The sequence below is a fragment of the Eptatretus burgeri genome, chromosome 20 (genome assembly GCF_056783735.1).
Source record: "Eptatretus burgeri isolate ZD-2024b chromosome 20, Ebu_testis_v1, whole genome shotgun sequence".
Lineage (NCBI taxonomy): Eukaryota > Metazoa > Chordata > Myxini > Myxiniformes > Myxinidae > Eptatretus > Eptatretus burgeri.
In genome coordinates this window covers 676,916-699,050 of record NC_140980.1, presented here as the reverse complement: position 1 = coordinate 699,050, position 22,135 = coordinate 676,916, and the positions used below count along the sequence as shown (strand labels likewise).

The 22,135-nt window shown below is 46.7% G+C and overlaps 1 protein-coding gene across 5 annotated transcripts in view; it reads left to right on the top strand.

The window, feature by feature from the left end:
• Positions 1-22,135, top strand: part of LOC147008240 (neural cell adhesion molecule 1-like) — a 44,088-nt gene that overhangs the window by 512 nt on the left and 21,441 nt on the right. For 4 of the 5 annotated variants that reach the window (XM_085865113.1, XM_085865114.1, XM_085865111.1 and 1 more), the window contains exons 2-16: positions 242-319; positions 628-834; positions 1,887-2,027; positions 4,132-4,269; positions 5,653-5,770; positions 8,258-8,439; positions 9,894-10,036; positions 10,266-10,295; positions 10,746-10,811; positions 13,868-14,021; positions 15,255-15,442; positions 16,686-16,782; positions 18,507-18,624; positions 19,935-20,113; positions 21,586-21,734. In XM_085865113.1, coding sequence (XP_085721239.1) covers positions 242-319; positions 628-834; positions 1,887-2,027; positions 4,132-4,269; positions 5,653-5,770; positions 8,258-8,439; positions 9,894-10,036; positions 10,266-10,295; positions 10,746-10,811; positions 13,868-14,021; positions 15,255-15,442; positions 16,686-16,782; positions 18,507-18,624; positions 19,935-20,113; positions 21,586-21,734 — 1,988 coding nt within the window. The remainder of the gene's footprint in view (positions 1-241; positions 320-627; positions 835-1,886; positions 2,028-4,131; positions 4,270-5,652; positions 5,771-8,257; positions 8,440-9,893; positions 10,037-10,265; positions 10,296-10,745; positions 10,812-13,867; positions 14,022-15,254; positions 15,443-16,685; positions 16,783-18,506; positions 18,625-19,934; positions 20,114-21,585; positions 21,735-22,135) is intronic. The other variant, XM_085865115.1, reaches the window with a different exon arrangement.

The window sequence follows — 22,135 nt, the reverse complement described above, 5'->3', positions numbered from 1 at the left end:
GGTACAGGTGTCACCCGGTGTTTTACATTCCGTGTATATACCCACCAGCTGTTTTTCAATGCAGCCAATGAGGCACGTCGGTTTACCTTTGGGGGGGGGGGGTATACACCTGGCGAGGCCTTCGAGGGTCCACCAAGACCCGGCCACTACAATATTTTAAATACAAAGGACTAGTTGACAAAGACCCGATTTGAGGAAGGTCTTCACGTCTTGCACTCATCGTTTGTTCCCGACACCGCAGGCCTCGCGCTCAAGGTGGAAGTGCCTCCGTCACCCGTGCAGCTCGGTGTTGGCGAAGGAAAGATGTTCCGATGTACAGGTGAGTGAGGGTACCTGCCGACTCGTATTCCTTGCTCTTCCCCCTGAAAGTTAACAAACGTGCGGTCGCCATTGACCACAGCGGTCCGCTCGCTTGCTCTTCGCTTCTTCCTCATAATTCCCTCTTCTCTGGCTCTTCCTCTCTCATTGGGGTCTTGATCTTCCGGTCTTCTCGTTCGCTCGGAGCTCACCGTCACGTTTTCACTCACCTCCTCATTTTATTAATATTTAATTCCCGTAACATTGTCCTCCACCTCTTCTCACCGATATAAGTGACCCCCCAAAGGACCCTCTTGTTTCCTCATCCAGTGGATGAAGATGGTGCCAAAGTTCGCTGGTTTTCCTCGAATAGGGAATCATTGGGATCGTACGAGCGCATCGAGGCCGTCACGCAAGGGAAGGTGGCCATGCTCTTTTTCCACAACGTCATGGCCGGAGATTCTGGTATCTACAGGTGTATGGCCAAGACGGCAGGTGGCTCGACCGCCGAAGATTCGCTGCAGGTGGAAACTTACTGTGAGTATCTCACCTTTCTTCGATCGTCATGTCGCACTCATATCTCACCCGATGCCGATGCTTTGCCTCATCGACACACCCGAGCGTTGCTCGCACACCCGAACCCTCACGCATCAGTCGCACCCACCCACCCTCCCAGGGGTCGTGGTCGGGATGACGATGGCGAAAAGACATTAAGCAGGCACGAACCAAATCACGGAGCCGGTTGCGGCTCATATCCCCTGGTTCTGGACTAAACAAGACTTTGAAACAAATGCTCGGGAAACAAGACTCGTATTGCAATGTTCATGATAGAAAACTCTAGTTATTGACAGATTACACACTTTAACTAAATTACACAGATTATCTAAAACCTGCATCCTTCGGTGAGCAAATATACAGAAGAAACATTTTCCAACTGGAGGGGGAGCACTCGGGAGAGTGCAAAACCTCCGCCGCCAATACTGCTGCGTCACTCAAGTGAACCTCATATCTTATTCATTAAATATGATGTCAACAGTGCTGACAGAGTTATAGTTCTTTTCTTCATTTTTTGGGGGGGGAGGGTTGGAAATCCTTAAAACATGTAGAAATGCAAAAAAAAGAAATCGAAATTTTGTTGAAAAAAAAGTTGCAAAAATTATTTTTCTCAAACAATTTTTTTGGGGGGGGGGCTGGGGGGTTGGAAATCACTTAAAACATGAAGAAATGCAAAAAAAAAACATTTTTCTCTAACAATTTTTTTTTTGGGGGGGGGATTTTGCCAAAATCTAATGGCATGATCCTTGGACCATACCTAATCCCCCCACCAAGTTTCGTCGAAATCCGTCGAGGAGTTTTTCCGTAATACTGTTCACAAACAAAACAAACAAACAAACAGAAAGGGGTGAAAACAGTAACCTCCAATCTTCGATGGCGGAGGTTAACAAACTGGATTTGAGCCTGTTTTGTGTCGTTCCTCTCCCTGCCCGCTTGAACGTGCGTTTCTCTTCTCTCCGCACCTTTTGACTCACCTCCTCATCACCGACGTCACATCCGTTGTGCAATCCTCTCTCTCTCTCTCTCTCCCCCAGACAAGCTTGCCTTCACGGATGTACAGCTAAGGCAGGACTTCATGGAAGGGAATGACTCCGTGGTGAACTGCACAGTGTCTGGTACGCCGCAACTCGTTGTGGTGTGGATGCGAAATGGACGGACGCTCGGCGAAGAGGATGGTTCGTACCACGGTCCCCGACTCGCCCACGAGTTGTGTTTGTAATTTTCTTTCGTTCGCCGAACGAGAGGGGATTGTGTTTGGGTCCGTCTGTCCGTTTGTTTGTTTGTCCGCACAGAACTTTCTTGTTTTTCTCTGCAACCGCTTGTCGGATTGAGACGAAATTTTCGCCACTGGTGTGACTGCTCATGTGAAATGTTGTAATCATAATTATGACGTCATCGGTCACGTGGTCTGGCAGCAAGTACTCCTCATGGTGGAATGAGTGATTTTTTTATGACGTCATCGGTGCTTTCGTGAAGACGTCATAATTTCACAAGAAGAACGGGTTACATTGTCCTCCTGCATATGATCGGAATGAAAATCTTTGAGGGTCATCTCGGGATAAAATGGTCCGCAGAAAAAAATTAATTGATGACGTCATCGGTCACGTGGTTTCATGGCAGCCATATTGTTGAAAAAAAACATGGACAAATGTGTCCAAGAGCCGCATCATCAAGGTATTGTCTTCACCAGAACAACAACAACAACAACAACAACGCAGAGCTCTCTTAGAGCCAGTGTTCGCAACGCAACGCCGCTAAAAAATAAGATAAATATATAAATAACAACAACTTCCGATATTTCGTCACGTGCCTTGATGGAGCCAATAGCGAGACCTGTCATGGAGGCTCCTGTTCATGACGAGAAAATCGTGTATTTACGAAATTACAACACATTCAATGGAATAATCTTTAAATAGCAACGTGAACTTTTCGAAACTTTAAAGCAAATGTCCGAATATATTTAAAAGTTGATGATAGACGCTCTCAAAAGGCACCCTCAATGCGAGGATGTGTACAGGTGTTTAGTACTTAAGGAGATCCGGATCCTGTAAATAAAAGAGCCGAGTCCTAAAGGTTTTGTCTTCACCAGAAGAACAAGGACAAGAAGAAGAAGAACAACGCGGAGCTCTCTTCGAGCCACGTTCGCTCCGCGAGACGCGGCTAAAAAACCTTCAAAAATCTTCTCTGAAGTCGCTGAACAGATCAAGGCGAAACTTTACACGTATGACCACCGATCCACGAGGAACAAAAGGTTCACACATATGACGTCATCGGTCACATGGTTTGGCAGCCATTTAGTATTTACCCTCAAACCTATAAAAGGAGGAGCTTATACACATATCACATGCAGGACAAAGAATGGTAAGACATCAGTGTACGTTTGCATGATTTCGGACATTCGTAGACAATGGATAGACAAACACAGACAGAAAATGGGATGTAAATGCGACTTCCCTGTAGCTGTAGCTCGGGGGGGCGGGGGGAACCCCATTTGAACAAGCGCTTCATCCGTCATGCACGAGATAATCATTTCCGTGACGTCATCAGAAATCATCCAGAAAACCTGAAATGAATCCTTCAAATTTCGTGAAATTTCCTTTGAATTAATTCACAGCTCCGGGAAAAATTATAATTTTTTTTCAATCAGGACACACATTCCTGCACACATACAAACAAACACATTCACACGTACATCATGCCTGGTGTTGGTTTTCATGGTGAGGATGGTCGGCTTGGGATCCTCGGGTTCTGAGTTCAAATCCTGCTTGGATGTTGAATTAATACAAGGTGGGGTTGATTCAGCCTGGCATCCTTCCGAGGTCGACAAAATGAGTGCCAGCTTGCTGGTATCCTGTGTCGGAGTGGCGACCCGTCCACGATTGTGTTCAACAGTCAAGGAGACTTCTTCGGCAGCACCAACGCTCTGCACACAGTATGGTCCCCATGGATGGATGGATGGATGGATATGCACATTCCCTCCATTATATTGACCTTATTATTGATGAATGTTGTGCAATATAAAGCAAGACACGTCTGGTTTCACAGAAGTACAGATTTATTAAATAAATAAACAAATAAATAAATAAATAAACTTCACAAATGAAGAACAACAATGAGCACGACTCATGTAACAAATCCTACCTGTCCCACCACGGTGCACCCACACGCTCGAGTTCATGAAGGTAACACTTTTCAGGCCAAAGTGATGACCTCCACCACAAGTGGACATTGTAATCGACCTTGTGACCTTTGGTGTTGTGTTTGCCATCCTCCCGGCAGAGCGCTTTCTCCTGCTCACAAACAACTCCCTGCTGATCCGCAGTGTGCGAAGGTCAGACCGGGGTGTGTACCGCTGCGAGGGACGCATCGCCTCTCGTGATGACGTGGCCTTCATCGACATACACGTGTTCGTTAACAGTGAGTTCGGAACAAGAACAGCTCGGTGTTCGCGATGGTATCCACCGGCATTGAGAGGCCTCACTGTCACCAGACGATGCACACACACTCACACACACACACACACCCTAGAAAGTTAATACAAACACCGACATGCTCAACAACGGTCACACCAACGCTCGACACGTCACAATATTACCTGGAAATTAACTTCACACGAACACTGAAGACCCTGACGTCGTCAAACACTCATTTCCACACATTGATACACTCTCAACGTGAAAAATGCTTCAAACTGATGTGATTTTTTACAGGTGTACATCTGAGTCCAGGTATCAATTGCGACAAGTATCATGGCCACTGTATACAGGTGTTATGCCTCCTGCTGATAATTGGGACACGTATCCATTGGTTTTTACTTGTTCATTAGGACGCTACTCATGAGTTAAAGTTACAACTATGAAACTTTCAGGGTCCACATCGAACTGGGTACACAACTCAATCACTACTGTTTGTAATGGTAGCAACCCAGAACCACACTTCCTGCACAGAGTAGTGGGGCGGTCTGTCTGACACTAAAGAGTGTTGAGTTGAACCTCCAAAATGAATCCAACACCTCTTTTCCTCTCCTTCCTCTACTCCCTCTCCTTCCTCTCCTTCCTCTACTCCCTCTCCTTCCTCGACTCCCTCTACTCCCTCTCCTTCCTCTGCTCCTTCTCCTTCCTCTACTTCCTCTCCTTCCTCAACTCCCTCTCCTTCCTCTACTCCTTCTCCTTCCTCAACTCCCTCTCCTTCCTCTACTCCCTCTTCTTCCTCTGCTCCCTCTCCTTCCTCTACTCCTTCTCCTTCCTCAACTCCCTTTCCTTCCCCTACTCCCTCTCCTTCCTCCGCTCACTCTCTTTCCTCTACTCCCTCTCCTTCCTCTGCTCACTCTCCTTCCTCTCTTCCCTCGCCTTCCTCTCCTCCCTCTCCTTCCTCTCTCCCTCTCCTTCCTCTTTGTCCTCTCCTTCCTTCCTCCACTCCCTCTCCTTCCTCTCTGCCCTTTCCTCCCTCTCCTCCCATTCCTCCCTCTCCTCTCTCCTCCCTCTATTTCCTCTTCTCTCTCTCTTTCTCTCTTGTTATTGCTCAGCACATTGTACAAAGAACAGGCCTGGATAGCAATGATAGGTGAATGTAAATGTTGTCAGAAAGCAAATTATCAAAATAACCTTTTCTTTGATGAAAAAGTCCCATCTGTTGAGAAGAATAAATTGCTGGAGTTTAACGGCAGTGGTTAACCCACTGTGAGATTTGGATTGACATGACCAGGTGGTCCTGTGAGATCCCCGGTAGTTGTATGTAGTCCTCACCGAGTTACCCTCATCATGATGATATGAACATTGACCGGAGTTCTGTTCCTGGCAGCTGTTCCCACAATTCGTGCGACCAGTCCCTTGGTGAACGTGACCCCAGGTCGTGGTGAGACCGCACACCTTTCCTGCACGGTCGATGGTTTTCCTGATCCGCTTGTCAGGTGGTACCGGTAAGCTGCGACTTGGGTATATCGGTGATCAATTGGTAATGACTCGGCCGGGGTCAGAATACAGCTAGCTACCAACCTCCCAGACTCGGGGCGGACGTTCAAATCACGATGACACGTTCCAACCACGGTCTCAACTACCATGGAAACAATTGCGGTCCAAACAATGAAGTCGATGATGATAATTTAATTGATAGATAGATATTCAAAAGAACTGCCAATTAACAGATTTCAACTTCATTGCCAAATAATAATTCGTCAATTATAGTCAGATTGTTGAGGTGTCACCATACCCCACCCCTCATCCGCCACCTCTGTCCCGTTTTTTTGAGATTACAACACAAAACGAAGCTGTTTGAGATGGTTTTGTGGTTGGGGGTCTTGAAAGAGCTGGAGCAGAATGGAATGGAACAGAATGGAAAGGGGGAAACACCAACAGCAGCGTCGAAATGAGAGTGAGATCAAGGGGAGGGAAAGAAGGACGCACGGGTGTGAACAAGATGCACACAAGATGAATGAAACGCAGCAAGAAGAGGAAGGGGAAAGTAGGGGGAGAAATTTAAATGGAGCAAACCAACTGACGACCAACAAACGAAAGGAGGTGAGGGAGAAGGGGGGAAAATCACAACAACCTGGAAAAAAAAATCCAAAATGAGTGCTTGGTGACAGCCCTGCAAGACTAGAAAGGAAGCGGTGGAAGACCGAGAGACCACCGACCTGTCTGTGACGCGAGAGGACCAGGCCCAGAGACGAAGCTTCACCGCAGGAGATTCCAACGATTTTGAGGGCCTTGACACGAAGAAGTGCTCGGTGTGAGGCAGAGGAGCCAGCCCAGAGGGGAGAGCAGTACTCCAGCAAGCTGCGGATGAAAGCCTTGTTGGTGGATAGGAGTTCAGGTGTCCCAAATGAAGGACTTTGTCCGACTGAGGATGCCCAGTCGCCGGCTGGCTTTGGAGGCCAACTTGGACACGTGGTTGGCCCAAGAAAGATCATGGCTGATGGTGAGGCCCAAAAGCTTGAAGCACTGAAAAAAACGGAAGACCAAATACTTGCATTGGAGTGATCAGAAGGAACCCGGATAAGTAACGAGCAAAGATGGAGTCATCAGGAGGAACCTGGATGGGATTCATCCCGATCCTGCACTGCTTCCTGAATCCCAGCAATTGACTTACCCACCATTGGAGTGGAACACGACTTCTCCAGCTATCTGTTGATGAAGTAAATGGGAGGGTTTGTCAGATGGTCCTTTCGGAGAGACAGGGTGAGTGTGTGGGACTTGTCACTGTTGAAAGGTATATTCCAAGTGATGGACCAACTCCTGAATGCATCAAGGTCTGCAGAGAGGAAAGACGCTGCTGTCTGCGTCTCTGAAGGATGAGAAATGTCTGCGGCAGAGGTTAGAGTAATCGGGAAAGACATGAGCAGGATATTTCCAGGTCATCTGAATTGTTGTGGAAGTTGATGAACAAGACACAGCCCCAGGGACACTGTCCAGCGAGTGCATCAAAGTTGGATGACAGAGAGGCTGGAGTCAGGAATGGAGGAAGGTGTATCAACATCCGAAAGCGTGCCGACGATGCCACTCTGTTGGCGGAAGGTGAAGAGGATTTGCTGATGAATGATCTGGTATTTCCAGTTGAAATGTGTGGACGTGAGTCGTGGAGAGTGAAGAAGGAATAAAAATAAGGAAGAAGATTGACAGATTTTATCCGTGGTGTTGGAGACGAAAGTTAAACCTTACATGGACTGCAACAAGGACAAACGAATCAGTGTCAACCATGCCGGGTATGTTTGAGGGGAAAAATAGTAAGAGGCACACCTTATGTGGGCTGGATGGTTGGGGTGAAGGCTGCAACCAGGCATGTCTCTACCAGAGCTTAGGGAAGCAGTGCAGCATCGGGATGTTTGGAGAAATCTGATCATGAACGTCACCAGAAGTCGGACACGACTTGACAGAATTGGATAACTGGATCCGCAAGCCATGTTTGGGGGTGGTCTTGGTTGTCATGGGCAGGGAGTTCGGAGAGCAAGGTGGGTTGCCAGACTGTCTCATGCTCAAGATGGTCATGGTCTCATGTCTGACATTGAGCATCTCCATCTATTGTTGGGAGAGCAGAAGAAGCATGTCCAAGGTGGAGTGACCTGGTCTGAATCCCAACTGATGGCCTGAGATCAGGCCGTTGGAGGCAAAGGAAGGATTTAATAATGTCAATTGCGATGATTTTGATTGAAATTTGCAGGACGGTAGAGGAAGGACAGTGGAGCAGGCCTCGCTGAAGGGCTGCCTCTCGCATATCAAGATAGATCCATAATTGGCAACCAGTGGACAGGGTCGTCACTTTCCCCCTGGAAAACCCGTGGCCCAGGTTGAAAAGCCTGGCAAGGCTAACCCTGGCAAGGCTTGCTGCTGTTGAACACTCCGTCTTGTTTTCTTATGATCTTGCGTTGAATTATTTAACCGTTTATAAACTTTCTCCTGGTGGTGTGCAGAGCGGACATCGGTGACGAGTCGCCCTTGGAACCTTCAGCCAAGTATTTATTGGTGGGTGGCGGCACCCTGCTCTCAATCGATGACGTCACAGACGATGATTTGGGCTTGTACGTGTGCAGCGCTCACAACAAGGCCGGATATGCGCAGGCCTTGGTCACGTTGATAGAACATCACGTTCCTGGTGGGTTTGTGTGACGTCACGGTTTGGAATGACCTTTCACGTCAGTTGTTGTGAATTTATTTTCACAACATCAATCACCGGTAAAACGGGTTTTGTCAACCTTGAGTGACGTCATTGAACCGCATGAAACAGACTTTCAAATGTCTCTGCAGATATGGGTCGTACGTCGCTCAGCGGACACGAATTGTGGTCGATGTTTTGTGGTTGTCGGACTCGTGTGGTCTCTGTCTGTTTTACAAACAACTTCATATTTTAACTCCATTGTGTCTTCATTATCCACAAGCTTTTTGATAAAAAGGGAGGAATGCCGTCATCGGCTCCGTCTGTCCGTCCATCAGTAAGTCCGTCCGTCCGTCGTGCTATCTCCTCCCAAAAAGTTGTGCAAAAATTCACCAAACTTGCTACTTAAGATCACCACGTGGCAAGAATCCGTGAGAGCCGCATCATTTTTGGCTCCGCTCCGGGGGGTGTGGCCAAAAATCAATGGTTTCCCCATGATAATCAAATTTAATATTCTGCCAATGGCTGCACCCTCACTGCACATGAAGACACATCACACATGTGAAAGACCGGTCGCTGCTGAAACCCTTTCATCAAAACCTGGACAACATAAGCAGCTGGTCAGCTACTTGGAACATGACCTCCGATGCCGGCAAGTCACAAGGATCCAAAGGATCGGCAATCAAACGACCCTATCCACCATCCGTGGAGAGCCACTGGAAGAGGTGCAGTCTCTGGAACTCCTTGGCTTCACAACCAGCCATGCCCTTTAATGGGAGGTTCATATCACCGGTATTCTCCGTAGAGCTCAGAGATTCCTGAGCCGTAGCGAGCTCATCCCGGTGTACGAGGCTTTCATCCACAGCTTCATGGAGTATGGCTTCCCACTCGGTCTGGTGCTCCCTCCCACGTTGCTTCACTCGGCAGGGTTTTGCGAGAGCTTCTGCACCGTTGGTATCCCAAGGACTCAGTCTCCCGCCTTTCACACCCGGTTACAACTGGTCATGCTCCTCCTGCACTCTCCTTCCTCGACTCTCCCCATGCCACCCCAGGTCACCCAGCATTCCTCAAGAAACCCTCACCCGCTCGTCCTCCTAAACTCCAGGCGGGTTGCCCACCTGCATTCATTGGTCCCTTTCTTCTCCCGATTGTGGGATAGTTTCCCTGCTCCCCATCACTACCTTGTGTGTTCACCCAATCAAGTGCACCATCTCGTCTTGTTCTACACACACTGATTCTTTCCCATTGTGTTCCTCTCCAGGCCATTATTTACTCGTTCTTGTGTTATTTCGCCTTTCTCCTTGTATGTGTGCCCCCCACCCTTCCCCTACCACATTGGTAGTTTGTGAAACTGCTGTCCTTTGTCGTAAAGCTCCTCCATGAGCCGAGACTCCTTGATTGAACTAATGTACCAATTTCACCCTTTTTCATTTCCCAACCAAACCCCCACACAGTGTTTCCAGAGGTGTTTGTTGAAAACCATTTCGCAGTGGAAGGAGACGATAGTGTACAGCTGTGGTGTCAGGCTGAGGGTGCACCCACACCCACGATCACCTGGCGACGCAAGGATGGTGCTGACATCAGGAACGGCGAGCAGGTGAGCCGGTGGGTTCTGCAAAAGACTTGAATCCTGATGGAAGTTTGGGATTCCGAAATGTCAGATTGAAAGGGAACCGCGTCACTTCGTCACTTCCTTTTCATCGTCACTTCAAACCAACATCCTTGGAAGACAGAGTTCTAGAGAGAGAGAGAGAGAGAGAGAGAGAGAGAGAGAGTGGATTGTGGAACTCACTTTGCACTCACTGTGTCCCTCCTCGTCCTTCTAGGCATCCACGACCCTGTACATCAGCCGGCAGGTATTTCTTCAACAACTGATACACTCGTTTTGAGGTGGTAGTTTGTACACTGCACAGTCGTGGTTTAGCTGATGAACTCGTGATAACAGAATGTTGAACTGTCAAGCTGCGTCGTCATTGAGAGTAAATTAAGGAGGATATCCTTGCTCGTGTAGTCGAGTAGTCATAATAATAAACGAGAAGGGCACTCAGTAGAGCACATACCTCCGTCAGGCCGGACAGTCTACGTTTCGTATCCCACCGAGAGGCCGGGTACATGGATGATACAGGAATATGGGCCACGACAGCAGTTGGCCATAATAGTGGCCTGTTGCGTTAACGATGGCGGAGGAGTGCACGAGGCGAGATTACCCGTATGTGCTCTACCGAGTTCCGTTCCAATCTACACGAGGTTTCACACAATTTACACGAGTTCTAACAACAATCATTGTTCTCCTTTTTTGCATCAAGCCTTCCCCTTCCAATTCTTCGTTGGAGGACGTGTGGCTCTCTCCTTCAAGATATGAAGCTCAGCGGGTAAGGATACCGTCAATGGATTGTCTTTTCTTTTGTGTTATTGTTCCTTGTACCTGCCGGAAGTTGTATTTTCGGTACTTTCTCCAAACATTTGTTCCTGTTCCTCTTTCTTCTCGTCCACAAAATAGTTCCCTGCCACGTGGTCTACCTTTTACCTCCTTTCAATTACTTTACTTGTTCATTGCTCCCGTCTATTCTTTCTTTCACTTCTGATCATGTGTTCCACAATGACTCTCTTCGCCAACCTCTGCCTCGTCGTCTATCACATTGATCTTTGTCGTTTCCTCTTTTTATTTCACTTCCCACACTCTCCCTCCTCTTGACGCAATCGCAGAACGACATCACAAACACAGACTCGCACATCCAGTCCTCACGAACTTCACACACTATTGCTCACGCTTGGATGAGATGCTCGACTCTTGGGCGTTGCTGAACTGGGTTCCAACAAATGTGGTCAGAGCAGCAATGAGCACCAACTCACGTACAAAAACAATGTCCATGCTCACCAGGTCCCTTCTCAATCTGGCCATGCTCACCAGGTCCCTTCTCAATCCGTCCATGCTCACCAGGTGCCTTCTCAATCCGTCCCTGCTCATTGGATCCCTTCTCGTTCCGTCCACGCTCACCAGGTCCCTTCTCACCCCATCCCTGCTCACCGGGTGCTTTCTCAATCCGTCCCTGCTCAACAGGTCCCTTCTCATTCCATCCCTGCCTACGCCGTCTCATCTCACTCCTTCCCTGCTCAATCCGTCCCTGCTTGAACCATCTCATCCACCAATAAGAGAGGTCTGTGCTGTAACTTCACATGTCTGTCTCTTTTTTAGGCTCTGTCTAAGTCAGATATTTTATGTCTTTCGGAAATACTTATTTCACAAGATCTCCTGGACTCTTCTGTGTGTGCTGGACTTCAAGGCCCGATTCAACCACTTGGAACATGACCTCTGCCTGCAGCTACTCTCCTTCGTTGGAGTAGGAAGGAGACGACAGTGTGTCCTGGCAGCCGAAAAAGTCTCGCAAACATTCCGTTGGAATTCGATGAACTTCCTGCGATCAACAGAGCTTCTTTAGATGTCACAGGAGCATCCAAAGCTGTCACATGACCGGGTACCAAGACGTCCCACTTTGATGCAACCCCACTTTGATCGGATCAACATGCTACTACTCCTCTACCCTCGGATGCTACTCCTCTTCCCTCAAATCCATCCAGGCACAGCCAAGTGATCCTTATTGAAAAATAAATGAATCGAAAAAACCCCAAAAGAACCGATATTTTAAAAAATTAAATAATTCTGGCTGCCAGACCATGTGTTCGATCAAGTTGAAATTTAAAACATGTATTCTTCATCACCACGAGATCATAAATGTGAAGTTTTACTTCGATTGAGTAAGTGGTTCCAGAGAAAACATTATTTAATATTTTCTTCAATCCAATATGGCGACCAAACCATGTGACCTATCAATTATTCCTGAACGAACTTGTACACCCCATGGCCTGGGGAACATTTCTGTGAAGTTTCCCCTCGATTTGCGCAGCCGTTCTGGAGAAGATTTTTTATAGGTTTGAGGATAAATCGAATATGGTTGCCAAACCATGTGACCTCTGATGTCATATGTGTGAACCTTTTGTTCCTCATGGATAGGGGGTCATACGTGTAAAGTTTTGCCTCGATCTGCTCAGCCACTTCAGAGAAGACGATTTTTGAAGGATTTCTTTAAAAAAAAAAAAAAAACAATATGGCTGCCGAATCACGTGACCGATGACGTCATCCATTTTTTTTTTCTGCAGACCATTTTATTCCTCGATAACCCTCAAAATTTTTCATACTGATCAGATGTAGCCTTCTACATGTGCAATTATGATGTCATGACGAAGGCATGTATGACGTCATAATTTTTTTTTACACTTATTCTCCATGAGGAGGACTTGCCATGGTGCCAAGTTCCAATTTTTTCCTTGGTGCGGTTTCAGGGATACGAAAGTCCAAAGTTTTTCCATTTTTCCAATATGGCTGCCACACTACGTGCCCTATGACGTCATAATTATGATTAGATCATTCTACATGAGTAGTCGCAACGATGGTGAGAATTTCGTCTCAATCCGACAAGCGGTTGCGGAGAAGAACACGAAAGTTTGGTGCGAACAAACAAACAAACAAATCAATGAGAAATCACTCCTCGAATGACTCTTGGTGAAACGGAACGTCACCAGGTAGAGCGCACACCTCCGCCAGGCTGAACAGGTGACATTTTGTATCCCACTGAAAGGTCGGATCTGGATTCGTACCTGAACCAAGATCGAATCGGCTTGTTCTTCTCACCTTCCCCCCAAACTCATCCACCAAGTTTGGTCCGAATTGAAATATCATGATACAGATCGTTCATGATCCCATTTCTCAATATTGAAAAATGACGAAAAAAAATTTAAATTCTGGGATCCGGATCCAGATCTTCACAAAAATCAAATGAACTCGTCCTTGTCACGCACCCAACCTGTCCACCAAGTGTCGTCGGAATCCGTCCACAACCTTTCAAGACATCCTGCTCTTAAACAGACAAACAGGATTGAAGACAAACCTCCATCGACCTTCAGTGGTGGGATCATCACAGTCCACGGAACATCGTCCCCCAAACAAAGTCGTCAACCATCCTCCCTGGGAAAATCACTTTTCTGAAACAACACCGAGTCGTGAAATGAGAGTCCATCTGGCTTGACAGTGGTCTCCATTGTGAATACCACCCTTCCCTTTGCAACATCAACATCAGCTGCAAACTACGCTAAACTCAACATGTCCCCTCTGTCAATCCGCCCCACAAACCACCACACACCTGATGACTAGCTGCCCCTCCCCGGTCCAACAAAGACACCTCTTCAACATCTCTTCCACACTAGATCTCTGGCAGCGTCCATTGGACGCCCCTGGATAGTTGAGTTCCATCAGTCTTTTTGCTTGACGATGGACCGAGACGACACTACAACAACAACAACGACCTCGCACACTCAGATTCCATTGTTGGATTTTTAACGTGTCTCATTGTGCTGTTGCTGTTCACCCCAGGTGGCTGAAAATGAAGGGGAAGTGTTTTTCTCCAATGCGAACTTCTCCACTTTCACCCTGAGGAATGTGAAACGAACAGATCATGGAAGTTACGAGTGCGTTGCCTCCAACCTGGTGGGAATCACGGTGGCAGACCTTTTCCTCAACGTGACGTGTACGTCCCCTTTGCTTTTTTTCAGAACTTTTCTTTCTTACGCAATTGACGTTGTCCACCAGGAAATCTCCACAACAGTTCCGAAAAGTTTTCACCACCGAAGAACTCTCCAGTGATGGAGGTTCATCCTCCCTGGGAGAGAGAAACGTGCGCGGTGCTTGTTTGACCTCGTTGAGGATGTTGTTTCAGTAGTTTCATGATGAAGAAGAACATTTACTTGAGCTCTTGCTGCCGTTACCCGAGATGGGATCAACGTTGTTGTGTAATTTAGTCGTAGAATTGTGTAATGTGGTTGTTGTCAGGGGTGTCAGGTGAGAAGGATATCTCAAAAAAAAGTTGTTGACGGATTTGGACGAAATTTGCTGGACAAGTTGGGGACAAGACAAATTTGCCGGACAAGGAGGAATCGGTTCAATTTCGGTGAAGATCCGAATCTGGATCTGGAGAGTCGAATTATTTAATTTTTAAGTGACTCTTCGATCAGCATTGAGAGACGGAGCCAAAAACAACATACCGGACATTATAGCACGATATCTCAAAAAGTTGTTGACGGATTCTGACAAAACTTGGCGGATGAGTTGGGGAGGTGACAAGAACAAGACGATTCGATTTTAGTTCAGATCCGGCCTATCAGTGGAAACAAAATGTGAACTGGTCAGCCGAGCCGAGGTGTGCTCTCAACCGAGTGCTGTTCCAGCGATGGAGTCGGAACTCGAACATTGAGTTGCCAGGGTGGTTCCGCCGAGGATTTGAAACGGACAACAACCGCACAATCTGGAATTTTTTATTTTTTTTTTAATGGAACACCGTATGTGAGAAATGTTCGAGAAATCTCACTTCGTTCCAATCAAGAGTTTATCTCGGGTGTTAAAAGTAAAGGGAACAGCGGATGGTGGATCACGCATACCTGGATTACACAACTCCTCATGCACACAGGAATGGACACAAGATCTGTGGACGAAACTACCACTCACCCTGGATTTTAAAAAATGATCAAGCTGAAGTCATGTTATGTTCAGATGAGTTTAAGGGACTGTCCTCTCCAGAAAACGAAAAAAGTGAAACTTTATGAATGGTGGTGGTGGTGGTGGTCTGCACAAGTGGAAAAGGATTGCTCGAAGAACGTAGAGAAAGAGAAACTGGGAAAAGAAAACCAGGCTCGTTTTGATATGTTTACGATGTAATGTTCAGTTTGTATTGATTTCTAAACTCCTGCTGCCCTTGTTCACACAGCTGCTCCGAAGTTTAGAAGCGACCTCGTAATGTTCTCCACATTTGTGCACAAGACGATCAACTTGTCGTGTCATGCAATTGCTCACCCTTCTCCTCACTTTGTGTGGAGTAGAAATGGCCAGCCTCTACCCAGCGCCCACTTCCCCTCTGTCCTCATCCACTATTTTGAGAACCTCGCTGTGCTGGAGGTGAGGATGTCATGGGGCTGTTGAGGAGGACGTCTGTGCTCATATTGGTCCTTCTTCCATGACCAACACGATGGATGTTTTAGTCACACGTGTCCACTCTAATAATTATTGTTTGCATGTGTGCTTGCACACTTCATTAAATGGCACAGATTAAATGCATTTGGTCTTCACAATGTGCTAAGATGAATGTGCCAGCATTTTGAAACCAATTCCATGAGAATATGTGGGGAAAGGGAGAGGCAGAGAGAGAGGGACAAAGAGAGTAAAACAGAGATTGGGGGGAGATAGAGAGAGAGAGAGAGAGAGAGAGAGAGAGAGAGAGAGAGAGAGAGAGAGAGAGAGAGAGAGGGAGAGAGATGGGGAGAGAGAGAGAGAGAGAGAGCGAGAGAGAGGGGGAGAGAGAGGGGGCGAGAGAGAGAGAGGAATAGAGAGACACAGAGAGAGATGGGGAGAGAGAGAGAGAGAGAGAGAGAGAGAGAGAGAGGAGAGAGAGAGACACACAGAGAGAGAGAGAGAGAGAGAGAGAGAGGAAGAGAGAGAGAGAGAGAGAGGAAGAGAGAGAGACAGAGAGAGGAAGAGAGAGACAGAGAGAGAGAGAGAGAGAGAGAGAGAGAGAGAGAGAGAGAGAGAGAGAGAGAGAGAGAGAGAGAGAGAGAGAGAGAGAGAGAGAGAGAGAGAGAGAGAGAGAGAGAGAGAGAGAGAGAGAGAGAGAGAGAGAGAGAGAGAGAGAGAGAGAGAGAGAGAGAGAGAGAGAGAGAGAGAGAGAGAGAGAGAGAGAGAGAGAGAGAGAGAGAGAGAGAGAGAGAGAGAGAGAGAGAGAGAGAGAGAGAGAGGGGGAGAGAGAGAGAGAGAGAGAGAGAGAGAGAGGGGGAGAGAGAGAGAGAGAGAGAGAGACACAGAGAGAGACACAGAGAGACAGAGAGACAGAGAGAGGAAGAGAGAGACAGAGAGAGGAAGAGAGAGAGAGAGAGAGAGAGAGAGAGAGAGAGAGAGAGAGAGAGAGAGAGAGAGAGAGAGAGAGAGAGGAAGACAGCGAGAGCGGGAGAGATAGAAAGAAAGAAAGAAAACGGTGCCGGTTGCAAAGTTGTAATGTCTGTGTTGATTCTTTAGAGAGCGTGTTAAGCTGGCTGTTCTGTGTGCTTGCATTAACTTGTAGATGGTACATGCATGTTACGGTGTGAAAGCAGATTGGGAAAGTTCGTAACATTTCTTTTTTAACTTTCTGGCCTTTTCCACGACCCAGATCACACCTGAGAAAGATGAAGACTTCGGCAAATACAGATGTGACGTCAGCAATTTCCAGGGAAACGACAGCAAGGAATTCATTCTGTATCAGGATTGTACGAAGAGAACTTATGGCTGTTGTGAAACCTTCCCCTGGTGGATCAGGGAAGGCTGTTTGTTGTTGTTGTTTATGTTGTAGGGTTTTTCTCTGCAAACAGTACCCCTAATTTTAAATGAGACCCCAGAGTTTCTTCGACCCCAAGGAGTACGAAACCCCATTTAGAATTTTTTTCCTTCCTGCCCCCTCAACACTCCAAATTCCCAAACTCTATCAATTTCCGAGCTGTATCTCGGAGCCGGCTGGAAATTTCCGAATGGAATTTGCCATCGATATGCGGGCTCGATGTCATGTTTTGACCTTGACATAATTGTTGAGGTCATGACCCAATTGTAGACATTTTACCGTTTTTTTCCCCACCAAAACTCGATTAAGGTTTGTCTGATCAGAACGAAATTGCCCTCTCTCTGGATAGCCGAGAACAAGTCGCATTTACACTCAGTTTACATCATACGCCTATGGGTTAAAGGTCAAGGTCATATGGTGGTCTGAAATAAATAACACATTTTTTGTCGTCACTCAATTTTGCCATGGCGGAATCTCAAAGACCTCTTGGCATTCCAAGATGTTCTTGCATCATAATAGTGTACCTGCACTGAAGTTGTGCACCTGATACTTGGTAACCGTCCTTGACATACTTATTTTTCGGATTGTGACCTAATTTACAAAAAACATGGTGTAATTCGGAGGAACATAAAATGAGTTCAACTCCCCAACCCCCTTCCTCCCCACCTCAAGTCCTCAACCACACTCTCCCAACTCCCTCCCCGTCCCCCCACCAACTCCCTGTCCTCCCCCACCCCCTTTCTTCCCATTTTTCCCAACATTACACAAGGAACTTTGGTGCACATTTCATTCTGTTTTATTGTCCACATGAAACATGGAAAATTTTCATCCACTGGTAATTCACTTCAAAAAGGCTGCGTCACATACTTTTCGCATTAAACATGGTCAATGAATTAGGAACAAATTACAGGCTAAAACAACAGGCCGGAAGGAAAATGCCTGAACGATTAAAACATAGCTGCGTCGTTCCTGTTCCCGTTCGTTAAGAACAATGTTAACAGTAAATAAAGGTCTTACGTTGTGTAGCTTTTCTCGGTTGCTTTATGCAGCTTTCTTTGGCTGGAAGAGCGTGGGGGGTTGATTCATTGAAATCCGAGCCACCACCTGGGGTAATTGATTAGGTGAGAGCTGATCGGTTATTCCCTCCAATTACAGGTGAGATATTTGAATCTTGGCTTGATTTTGAATTTATAATTTTGTCTTGAATTGAGAATTGGGTCCTTGGTGTTTATAATTTATATGTTTGACTGCGATTGGCATTGCACGTGATACGTGCTCGGGAGCCTCGGTGGTGCGCGTTTCTGTGTACTCTGTCGATGATTCACCAACAAGTAATGAAACCAGTCCAGCGGCTGAGGAAAAAGTGTGGCATTAGGATGTTCATGTATGTACTATTTGTGAATGTCTGCGGCTGTGGAGGAACCCGGGGAGGGTTTGAAACAACAAAGGGCTCACTCACCAAGTAAATTCTCAAAATAACCTTTTCTTTGATGAAAAAGTTCCATAAATTGATCAAGTTTAACAGCGGTGATTAACCCACTGTGAGACTTGGATTGACATGAGTAGGTGGCCCCTGTGAGATGCCTGGTCATTGTGGTCCTCACTGAATTACACTCGTTGTGATGTTAACATTGACTGGAGTTCTTTTCCTGGCAGTTGTTCCCACAATCCGTGCGACAAGTCCCTGGGTGAACGTGACGATCGGTCGTGGTGAGACGGCACACCTCTCCTGCACGGTTCACAGTTCTCGACATGCACCTATCCAGTGGTACCGGTAAGCTGTTACTCTGTTGCTGTACATTGGTGGTTCGCTGGTGGAACACTGGTCTGCATCTCTGAGATTGTATGTTTCAAGTCCAGATGAAGGCAGCACTATGAATTCAGGATTTAGATTCTAAGCTTCAGGTGGTAGAGTTATGTTTCAGGCTCATGGACACTGTACAATGTCGAGGCTCATGGAGGAACTTGATCATAGAACGGATCAGGACGTAACAGAACAAAAGGAACGGTATAAAGAGTGGGGTATTCTTTTGTAATTGTTTTGTGCATTTGTTTGTGACATATTTCGTGGCCCTCTTCGACTCTGATGGTACTGTATTTGTAAGATGCTTCGTTTTCTAGTTCCTGGATTATTTTTTTTTGCTCAATGTTGTACGAATGTGCACTTGGCACACTTATCTCGGCCAATTTCCATTTAAATGTCATCGGAGTACCGTTTCACGAGATACCTTTGAATCCGTCCCGATCGCACATGCGCAGAGAGGAGTGAGATGCTTGATTTACCTTTACCCTGTCTGTGTCTGGCAGTCAAACACGATTTAAAATCTTTCCAAACAGGAAACTCACCGTTTTTAAGGACGTCATAAAGGACAAAAACAACAGGCACGAAGAACTAATGTAAGGTGTTGGATACTATGGTGTGATACGTGCTGGGGAAAATGGCGGTAAAACCCAGAATTATTTATTTATACGCCTTTAAAGCTCGTTTAAACTTTCATTTAAATTTAATTACTCTCTATAACTGAAGACCAGAACACAAATCGCCTTCATAATACTTCGAAGAACCAGGAAATGTATCGAAATATCGCATTAGAGGGCATGGCACGCGTCGGGGTGACGAAGATGCTGCCGTAATGGGTATGCACGATCATGTCCATCAACTCGTCTTGATTCCCGTCAGAAGTTTGTGTGTTGTTGGTAAACATGTTATTGGCCTTTACTAGTGAGGTGGTTGGGTTTTTTCAGATTTTGGGATGAGGAAGGCCGTTCATCCATTCCCTCCTCCCCTCGGATAAGTTTGTTGAGTGCTCGAGCACAGTGACTGCGGAGACCATCGAGCTTCCAAATTGGAACTCCATCCGGGCCTGGCCTTCTGAAGTTTGGCAATTTTGTTGTTGTTGTTTGATTTTTTTCCTTCACTGGGGAAATTTCCTTTCGGTGTTTCTTTTTCCTTTCCAAGTTTTGGATCCAATCCGCCTCATGATGTTCTATCGGGCCTTCATGGATTCCTCCCCAAAATTTCCATGTCTTTCTTTCTGCTTTTGCATCTTGATTTTGTTTCGTTTCGTTCCTGCACCTGCACAGAACGTATGATGCCGATGTACCCTTGGAGCCCTCGGCCAAGTATTCATTCATGCGTGTTGGCAACAAGCTCGTCATCCACAACGTCATAAAAGCTGACCTAGGCTTGTACGTGTGCCGCGCTCAAAATAAATTTGGATCTGCCCTGGCCATCGTCACATTGATAGAAAGTTACACTCTCGGTGGGTTTCTGTGACGTCACGGTTCGGGAATATGCTTCCTAACTGTTATAAATGTATTCACTGTAAAAAAAAAAAATTATCACTGCTCTGTGCTTGAACCATGCTGTGACCTGGCCTGAAGAAGAAGCATCATTCCTTTGGCATCTTGATAACCTTGTGTCCCAAACAACATGGCCGATGTGCCGGGCGGGTGAGCTGCTCCTTGTGTCCTGGTGTACACTCCACCGAAAGGCAACATTTTTGCTGAGTGAAGTGGTTAACACTCAGGCGGTGTATGTTCAAGGTTCCTTACGTTGGTTGGTTGACAAAATGCACATCCATTCATCTTGCTTTCACCTGCTTTTTCAGTTGTCCGTATCTGTTTGTTTGTTTTGTTGCGGTTCAAGCATCGTCCATGTTAATGGTTTTACCCCAACCACAAAATCTACTTCCTTAACAATCCTCTTGAGGAGGTTCAGGCATTCAATCTCCTGGGTCTCACTGTCAGCCACGATCTTTGTTGGGCAAACCACATTCCAAAGTCGACCTCCAAAGCCAGCCACTAACTGGGCATTCTCCGTCGTACAAAGTCCTTCCTTGGCACACCTGAACTCCTATCCACCTGCAAGACCTTCCTCCAGATCTTCATGGAGTACTGCTCTTCTCTGGGCTGCCTCCCCTGCCTTGGAAACGAAGACCTCCAAGTTTAATGGAGTCTCCCATGACGAAGCTGAGTCAACGGGCCTCTCACTTCACCATCGCAGACTGGCCGGTGGTCTCTCTGTCTTCTACCGCCTCTTTTCTGGTCTTACACCTCTGTTCTGTCCGTGCTTTGTCTTCTCCAGGTTCCCACAGGGCTCACACGGTCCACCATCAAGCCCCTTCTTGGTGAAACTACCAAAATCCAGGACTACTGCACACCTCCTCCCATTTGTTCCTCTTTTTTCCCCACCTGTGGAATCAACTTCCACATCCTCTTCAATCTCATGCTTCCCTCCAGGTCTTCAAGAGAGCTGTTCACCACCATCTCAGATCGTCCCCAATTCAAAACCATGATCTTTTCTATCCTGATAAGATAAAGAATGGCCCTGCCTCGGCCCACTGGGTTTCTGTTCCACTTGCTATGGCCCTACCTTGGTCCACTCGGGCTCCATTACCTTTTCTGAACCCGATTACAAAGTCCGAACCCATTTGGCTCCATCTCCCGTCCCTATCATTTCGTACACAACTTCCTACACTTTCAGGTACAGGACACCGATGGTGCTCATGGAACAACCCGAACACAAACTTCATGCCATCTTGCTTGGGACAAGCTGATTCTTCACTGGTTTCCTGTGGTCCACAATGGGCTTGTCTAACCTTGGAATTCGTTCTTGGAGTTTATCCGGATGATTCTGTGCATCACCACTGAGAATGTTTAATCATGTCAAAAGACTCGAGGTTAAAACATCTGACTTACACCCTTTTGATTTTCCTTCCAAACCCTCATGCAGTTCCCCCTTCAAAGGTGACGATGGTGGAATTAATTGATGCAACGGAAGGAGACAATATGACACAGCTGACGTGTCAGTCTGATGGTGTACCCACTCCGACAATCACCTGGCGGCGTGAGGACGGCACAGAAATCCGCAATGGCGAACAGGTAAGTCACTGGAGGATGTTTTTTGCACAAAAAGAAATGGAGGTCTGGTATTTAGAAATGTCCGATTAGAATAGCACCTCATTCTGGGCGGACACAGTCTGGAGTTTACTTCACATCATCATGTCAGATTTGGAAGATGTAAGTTTGTATCGTTGGCTCTGCCCCCTCCCTGACCCTTAGAAAAATATTGGATCACAGTTATCCAATGGAAGGTATTTGGGAAACAACAAATCCAGTAATTTTAGGCTTTAGTTTGCACAATTTAACGGATTATCTTAAAATAATAAAACTCTTCGTCCTTTTTGTAGTCCCTCAAGTCAAGTCCCCTTTGGTCAAGTCTCTCAAGTGCTGTGAACTCTCAAGCTGTCCTTTTTTTCAGACGACTCCACACAGTGTAATAC